Source organism: Anguilla rostrata, chromosome 10 (genome assembly GCF_018555375.3).
Source record: "Anguilla rostrata isolate EN2019 chromosome 10, ASM1855537v3, whole genome shotgun sequence".
Classification (NCBI taxonomy): Eukaryota; Metazoa; Chordata; class Actinopteri; order Anguilliformes; family Anguillidae; genus Anguilla; species Anguilla rostrata.
Window position 1 is genome coordinate 10,363,418 of NC_057942.1, and position 8,357 is coordinate 10,371,774.

The following is an 8,357-nucleotide window of genomic DNA, read 5'->3' on the forward strand; positions in this document are numbered from 1 at the left end:
TTCTGTACCAAATTATAGCTCTGAACACATGCTGAAAATTCGAAATGCGAATTGCCCTAGCTTGGTAATGACCCCTCATAAACCTGGAACAGGGAAGGGGGGTGTGCGGTGCTTAAAAGATGATGACCTGCAGTAAAACTGAGCGGAGCAGCCGCCTAATGCCCTCGTCTCGATTGTTTTGGTAATGGGCGGGCACTGCGGGTTAAGGACTTCTTTGCGGAAAAGGGTCTGATGAGACTTGGAGATTAGTCAAAAGATGCCGGAACAACACGCTCATTATGCATATGGTCCTATCAAGTGTTTTTCATGCATAAATAAAAGACAAAATATTCATCAGCGAACTGAATCGCCGTGGATTCATTTTGCAATTTAAATTTAATTTTTACACTGAAAGAACTCACTAAACAGCACTGCCTTGAAAAAGCTAATAGTTTAGTTTATTCCCCAGCTGAATTTAACCAAGTGATTTGAACATGCGCCACTGTGGGTTGAGTGGGGCCTGTTTGTTCAGCTTTCTTCCGCTCCCTTTACCTGCCGTCATATCCCAAACATCAATGCGTCCTAATTGGGATATTATCAGCCAACGAGCGCAGCCAAGCTTAAATAGCAGAGCTGTCCCAACAGAGCCTAGCGTGGAGGGAGCAAATTTGCCTGCTTAATTGTTCATTAAGAGGAGACGACAACGTGAGGGGAGTGACTCCGCCCCACCCCGCCTCGCACCGCCAACTGTCGACCGCTAACTCTGAAACGGTCTGAACGCGGGATGAACAATCTTCCTGGAGCGCTCGGACCGACTGGGCAGACAGTGTCACTATGAAACTGCACACTTGGCCGAGCCCGATTCCCTGGGAGAGAGGCTGCAGCAGTGCTGGAGGAAATGACTGTCAGTAAGCTCCCTTCCCCTGTCAGTCACTGGAAATCCTACTTATTTGTAACAGCATATCTGCTTACTCATCCTGTCCTGCTGGGGCCAACTTCACTCTTGCTCTCTGAAAGGAAAAACAACTTTCTTCCCGTACAAATGTTGTGTGTTATGCAACTTAATGCAAGTCATTGTTAAAAGCACGCGTTAAGTTATCACCAAACAGTAAAGGTCTTTCACTTCTCCTTAGATCTTGTTGGTTACTAAAAGGGAAATATGGACATGCTTCCGCTTTTGCAGATGCCTGCGTGGAATTTAAGACTTAAAATAACATCTTTAGTTCATTTAGCCTCCACCGTGAAACGGACAATACACAAATCAGCCCCTTCTCGTGTACATGGTCTTGTAGTACATTTTCCCTTCAGTCCTACCTGTGAATAGTAATTTCATTCTAAAGCAGTTGGTTCATTCTAATCTTTCATTAGCAACTTGTGCACTGTATTTAAAAGGCATTTAACAATGCACTTTATAGTCGGTTTTGGCTTCACGTTCTGCAGAGAAGTACTGGTCCAACAACTATGTGAAACAGACAAAAATGTGCAAGACCAATACTGATGTCACACCTTTTTTGCTCCTTGAACATCCTGTTAGTCTGTAGACAGGGGCTTAGTACCACAGTCTAAAGAGTTTCAGTTCACTTTTCATCCAGCATACTTCCCCTATACAGAAAATGCTCTCATACATCTTATTGTAAATCACAACCCGCTGCACTCCATTTTGACTCTCACTACACACAGTTCTGACGTTCTTTCCAATTAAAACACTATTTTAAAGGTAATAGCACTGCCCTTGAGTTGGGAAAAGGAATTAAACAAGTCACAGGTTTTTTCTAACCCTGCACAGAACTTTTAATTTTAACTGTCATGACAATTAATTATAAATGTGGAAGAAATCAAAAACAGAGCACTTGCTCAAATAGATCTCAAAGTATCCTCAGGCCATAGACAAACTGTGGGTTCAAACAAATCTTCTACTCATTTGAGACATACTGATAATGACAAGTCATGTGATGGTGGAGCTCAGGAAGGTCAGACTGTTAGCAAATAAAGGATTCCTGTCTGTGTCACGACCAATAATTTTTGAGACACATATACAGTGTCTCTCTCTCAGTTTCACTTTCTCTCTCTCTCTCTCTCTCTCTCTCTCTCTCTCTCACTCACACACACACACACACACACACACACACAGCAGGTTGTTAATCTGTGATTAGCGAGAGGGTCAAAGTTTTGATGTAATCCCACAGGGTTCGGCTTCCCTCCCTGCTTCCAGCTGCTGTCTCTGGCTGTTCTACGCTGCGTACAGGACCCATCTCCCTCCCCAGAGGGCTAAGAATGCCTGCACAAATCTCCAGCGAAAAACCTCAAGGAGAAACCTGCCGCACACCGAGGGGAACAGAAACTGAATGGAAACAGATGCGGAGACTTCAGTACTGGCTTAATGAGAATGTGGCAGAGAGACATTATTTGAATGTGCTGCAAATTTGTAAGGCTGTCTGAGTGGCTCTGTAGAGGCAGCCAAACAGTACCACAAAAAGATGCATCAGCCAGAAGCAATATCGGCTGATGAAATATAACATTTTCATATCTCAGACTCTTATGACAAGCTTACCCAGAACTTACCTGATTTGGGGTGCTGGCGTTGGTGCTGTTACCAGCAAATTCTGGGATCTTTAAGTGAAGGCTCTGAAGGTTATAGGTGGTCTGCATCTATTTCACATAAAGAATAGTAGTGTTGTGAACATTTTTTTTGTTGCAAAAGTACACTTTGACAATATTACCCAAAGGCCCCTTCTTCAGTAAACACGACCAGCCTGCAGTAACATTTCATGCCGTTATTCACAAGTAAATATCTGCATTTCCACAGTCAGAGCATTCAGATAAGAGCAGCACTTCCTTTGTGTATGTGTGCGTATGTAATGGACATATGTGCTTTACCTGGAAGTACACAGTCCAGTAGGGGATGAGAGCGAGAAATACGGGGATGATTTTGACCAGGGATTTCAGCTCCTCCACCTTCTCCTCTGGGAATTTTCCTCCGTAGCTCACTTTGGCACCGTCCAGCAGTGTTGGCTTGGGCCTCAATTTACAAGAAATCAAGAAATAAATTTTGTTTCGGCCGGCCGACCACGACCGTTAAGTTCCAGACAGCCGAAGCAGTGGGAAGCAGGGACTAGAGAACCCGGTGCCTCCTTCCTCAAGAAAACGGGCACAGACGGTTCTAACTGACAACTCTTCTTTGCTTTAAAACACAGTAACTCTAGAACGAGGGCAAAAAACTCAATTTTTCAAAGACCGTAATCCCCTCTCCAGGAGACACTGTCTCTTAATAAGGAATTTGTGAACGGTCCTATGATTTGACAACTGGAAAAAAAAAAAATCAGTCAGGTTTTCAAGCCGATTGTTCTATTCTGGTTCAAAGTTAAGGTACGCCGCGTGGGAACAACCTTCCGCCGTTGAGAAAAATGATGAATAGTAAGAGCGCGTAAATCTCCGGCAGAGTAGCGGATCAGGGGAAGATTTCACTCTTCAGGCTCACGCTGCGGGATATCGGCTAATCCCACGCTACCCATACAGGGCACTGCTTATCCCCAGAACACTACTTTTTTTAAATTCAGGTACTCGAGCAGATGGACCTTCTTGAGTCCACAGAGAAGCTTGCATAACAATCGGAAAAGGCAGCTGCTCTTCTCTCAAAGATTTCTCTCACTCGTTCATACGCCATGTCTCAGATGCCCAATCTTGACCTGTACACACCGGTTTCTTACAACCTGGCGTCCAACGCTGGTCATAAAGTGTCATCAAATTCAGCTTAAATTACCAACTAATACATTTGGCTATCCTATTATAACAAAGTACTGAGAAGTTCAAATGTGGAAGCCCATATTCCAGGACACAGTTACGATTCAACGACGGTAGAAACTACCAACTCAGTAGGGCTCTGTATTACAACTTATTTCCCCCTCATTGTTAGCACTCTGGCCTTGGAGAAGGCAGCGCAGTGAGAAAACGGCTCCCTTTCTTACCGGAGTAGGTCGGGCTCTTTGGGCCTCCGCGAGGAGCAGCAGAGAAAGGCCAGGATCTGGAAGACCCCGGTGAAGGCGCTGCCGTCGGCGGGCTTGGTGACGAAGACGGTGCGGCCCAGCAGGAAGACCACGAGCGAGATGCCCAGGCACACGGCCGGGATGATGTAGCCCACGAGGAAGCTGAAGTTCTGCTGGATGTAGGCCACGCCCCCGAGAGACAAGATGGCGCCCAGGTTGATGCACCAGTAGAACCAGTTGAAGAACCGTCGTGTCGCCTCCGGTCCCCGGTCTTTTACCTAGAAGCCGCCATTTCACCATAAAAAACGCATTTAATTACACTACACATTGAACTTAAGGGCAAATGATGATTTGATTCAAGGTTTTTCTATTGTTGCACAAATGTCAACTTCCTTATGAAATCGCTGAAGATTATGGCAAAAAAACATGAATGAGCAATATTGTGCAATTCTGTGCTTCCTTCTGAAAATACCAGTGCGGAAGAGTCTCAACTCAAACAAATTAACCTGCACCTCTTATTGATAAATGCCTGTACAGAAATTGTAAAATTAAATTAGCTGTCCTGACAGCAAAATTCACAAGAATCAAATAATGCAAGATTCAGAGAAAGCCATCTTTCTGACATTAAAATTACGGAATATGAATCTTTTCTCATATAATTCAATTTGTGAAATATCCTCTCCTGATGTCTGTGTGGGGGGGGATTCAATACAGGGATTATAAAGAAAACTAGTAAGCTATGTAACAGTAAACTAAAGTACACTGACTGTTTGCATTTTTACAGAAGCCAACCACAAAATAAGCATGGACGAAACTGTTCAATATACAAGCACATGATAATCACATGATGGTGGAAGTGTTCTGCTAAACCAAAGGACTTCTAATTTAAGACATCTTTCAGCCAGTTTAGGTTTTTATATGAACAGCAAAGAACCCTTTTAAAGCTTTCCCTGAAATCAAGGCATTGATTAAAAAGTCATTACAATTCCAGACCTTTTGTTGGAAACAAATGTGAACAATGTTGTGTCCATTACTCGTTTTAAGTTCAGACAACTGACGTCATGAACCATTCTTATTACTGAAATGTCAGCCTCATTAGGCAAATTTTCAGTCACAATCTGACTGAAATCCAGTAAGGATTCCAGTCAGATTGTGCTTCTATGTTTCTAAAATGGTTATGAATGCATATAAAAGCCCATCGTCCAATTGCTCAACTCAATTATGCATGACTACCGCACTGCGTGTTAGCATGGCTTCTGCAACAGGCAAACCAATTAATTCCTTTCAGTTTGAATCGAGCATCAAAATGTGCTGCAATGAAAGAGGTTTTATAAGAGCATTTATTTTATTTATTTTTATTTTTTTACCTTGTCCATCATCCGAAATTCTTTATGCACATTTTACACACCAATTCCAGTTCCAGCTAATTTTGCCAGTCAATATTCAAGTTTCAATTCATTTGGCATCTGGTACATAAGCAATTAAATTAATCAAGGACCATGACAGGAGGGTGGAGAGTAACCAGGTGCACACCACTCTACATCCGAGAGGGGAGAAAAGCAGTTCCTCATCCCGCAAAGCCTATTGATTATGAGGACAATATCTAGAAGTGGCCAGATGCGAATCACAATCATATTTGAAATTTTAACACTTACCATTGACAAATGGGAAATGAGAAGTATTAATATCTCCACGGTAACAAAAGGGAGCTTGATTACGGTTGGTTACTTTACCCTCAACATTTCATTTAACAGTTATTAAATCACCGCCCCTATAAACTAACGCCAATTTATCTATGATTAACTTACTGACCATTGCGGTTCTAGATTTTCTGGCTGTGTACACTTCTTCAAATACATTTCCCCAGTACATAATTACAACAACACAAATGCAGTCAAGTGAGTCAACAGTAACCCTAAGCATGGATGCTGGATAAACGCATGCTTTCAATGGACATGAAATGGGGCTTTCATGCACTTCAGTGTTTGAAGTGGCACATGAATAGCAGTGCTGGGGGTCAGTTCTCATCAATGATGTACGGTTGCCATACAGCATATTCAGTAATTGTAGTAACTTCATTAATTGTTGTGAAAGCCACTCATCGCATTTCTTCCTGTGCTCTGAAAATGCATTGTTCCCTGTAAAATTTTACAATGAACAATTATTAAATGAATAATTCTGGATATTAGCCCAGCGGCTACATTTTTTTTTTTTTTAATGGGACTGGAGCATAACATAGCCAGAATGTAAAAATCAGCACAGAAAACAGTTAAGCAGACACCAACGTGTCCCAAGACCGGGACGGCACGCACATTTGAAACAGAACGGATTTTAAAACTAAGCTTAGATATGCTGCTATCAGTCTGTGTGTGGAATGAATGACAGCTTATCAAAGGAAATGCCTTTCACCGAAAAACAACCCACAGTTCAGTGTTTGACTTCATTCAAAAATGAAAGCTACCTTGGCACACAGCACAGTCACAGATACCCATTTGAGCTGCTTTCTTTGCAAAACGTGCTTGAAGGCCAAATCCTCAGAACATTACTGATAAAACTACAATGCCCCAGGAAAGATAATGTGCTTTCAAACCTCAGAAATTCAGCCAAGAGAAATGATGCCATAAAGGAGCACGGATAGCACCATGTCCCTCAGCCAATTGGATCGTACCTGGTCAGCCCCAAAAGGAGTGATGTTGGACTTCACTGTTCCCACACCCAAGGCGACGAGGACAAGGGCGCTGTAGATTGCCGGTCCACAGTAGGGTTTACGGGTAGGGCAGGACACATTGCTTGGGGGAGTACTGTTGTTGCTCAGGCACTCCGGGGGCAGTACGGGGAAAGCCATTTCTTCCCCACACAGTCCAATCCTGGTGCTCTCATTCGCAATCATGGGAAAAAACAGCATCCCAATGAGGTAAAGGAATAAACTGCAGGCGATGGTGCAGAACTTCCCCAAGTAGGCATCTGCCAGCCAACCACCAAACGGAGACACCAGATACGTGACCCCCATGAAAAGTAGAGAGGCTTGGCTGGCCTGCGCACCCTCCCAGTAGAAAGGGCTCCCATTGAGGAAGAGGATTAGGTTGGAGATGATGCCGTAAAATGCCACTCGCTCAAAGGACTCGGCCAGAAGGACTGCCGCACATGCCAGTCTTCTGCCCTGAAAGACTGATCCTTGAAACCTGTTTCCAGCTGCAGCACTCTCCAACAGCGGCGTGGTTTCGCCGACCTCCCTACTTGACATGATGCACTTTGCAGATTAAGACGAACCTCTAACAGGGAAACTCAAAGCCTGTGAATGAAAGTTTCAAATACAAAATATAGGCATTAAGGCAAAACTCATACTGATGCCACATAGAACTAGTTTTCATTTGGGTAGCTACCAAGCTAGCACGTTCTGGCAAAGTATCTGCTAGCTAATAAACAAGCTAGCCTCTTGCAAACGTTTAGTGTAAACTGTTGTAGATCTACAGACAAATGTAACATTAGGTAAAGTGCATTATTTTTTTCTTTAATTCAACTAATGCAAGTTAATCAACGCTAGATTTCTGAATGGCTTTAGCCAAGTTCGACTCGCTAGACATATTATTCGCCTGCTTACTACATCAAATAAATTTGCTAGCTTGCATGTTTACAATCGAATAGATAACGTCACACAAAAAAACTTACCGGCCAACTATGCGCTCGTTTAGGTGAGAAGGCAAAGTCATTTAGTTATCCGACTAGTAGCGCCAGCAACACACAGCCAGCTATCGTTTCCTCAACCTAATCAATCAAATACATGTAGCCAGATCCTCCCGAAAAGAACTAACTAGCTCAAACCATGTAATGTCATGGATAACGCTAGTTAGACAGCTAGAATGCTAACGTTAGCTACTACCTACAATACACAGAACCTGGCTTAGTTGACAAAATTATCTAACGCTGCCTAACTACAAGTTAATTAAGCTAAAATAAATGGTGTAGCAATAGCTAGATGACAATTTAGCAAACAGTACAATGAAGGCTAGCTACCTTTGATTTCGTTACCAGACGTCTGTCATTTAACGACTGCTAGCTATGTTTCATGTTGGTTTGTTCTTATCGGCATTTATTTTTCCAGTAATATTTGTTTCGTGGCGGAAAATAGGAACTCTTGTCGAAGTTCGCCCACTTTCTGAACAATTCCTGAAATAAACTTGCCTAACTCAGTCACAGTACTGCCGCGTGACATTAGAGTCAGCCCACTTCCTTTATATTAGCATGTCATTGGCTATAAAGGTGAAACGGAATTAGAACCACTGGATACATTCTATGCCAATCATTGGTAATTTTCCAAAAACTTCCTGGATGATCCGTCAATTTCCTCTGTAAACCAGTAAACACTTATTGACAAAGAGATGGACGTTTAAAGGG

At 42.8% G+C, this 8,357-nt stretch overlaps 1 protein-coding gene across 2 annotated transcripts in view; it reads right to left on the minus strand.

Moving 5' to 3' along the window:
- Nucleotides 1-8,183, minus strand: part of slc15a4 (solute carrier family 15 member 4) — a 31,436-nt gene extending 23,253 nt beyond the window's left edge. The window contains exons 1-5 of one of the 2 annotated variants that reach the window (XM_064353998.1): nucleotides 7,977-8,183; nucleotides 6,631-7,254; nucleotides 3,945-4,240; nucleotides 2,857-2,998; nucleotides 2,542-2,628 (exon numbers count right to left, since the gene is read on the minus strand). In XM_064353998.1, coding sequence (XP_064210068.1) covers nucleotides 2,542-2,628; nucleotides 2,857-2,998; nucleotides 3,945-4,240; nucleotides 6,631-7,206 — 1,101 coding nt within the window. In that variant the 5' untranslated portion in view covers nucleotides 7,207-7,254; nucleotides 7,977-8,183. Of the gene's footprint in view, nucleotides 1-2,541; nucleotides 2,629-2,856; nucleotides 2,999-3,944; nucleotides 4,241-6,630; nucleotides 7,255-7,631 lie in introns of both variants that reach the window. The other variant, XM_064353996.1, reaches the window with a different exon arrangement.
- Between the last annotated feature and the right edge of the window lie 174 nt (nucleotides 8,184-8,357).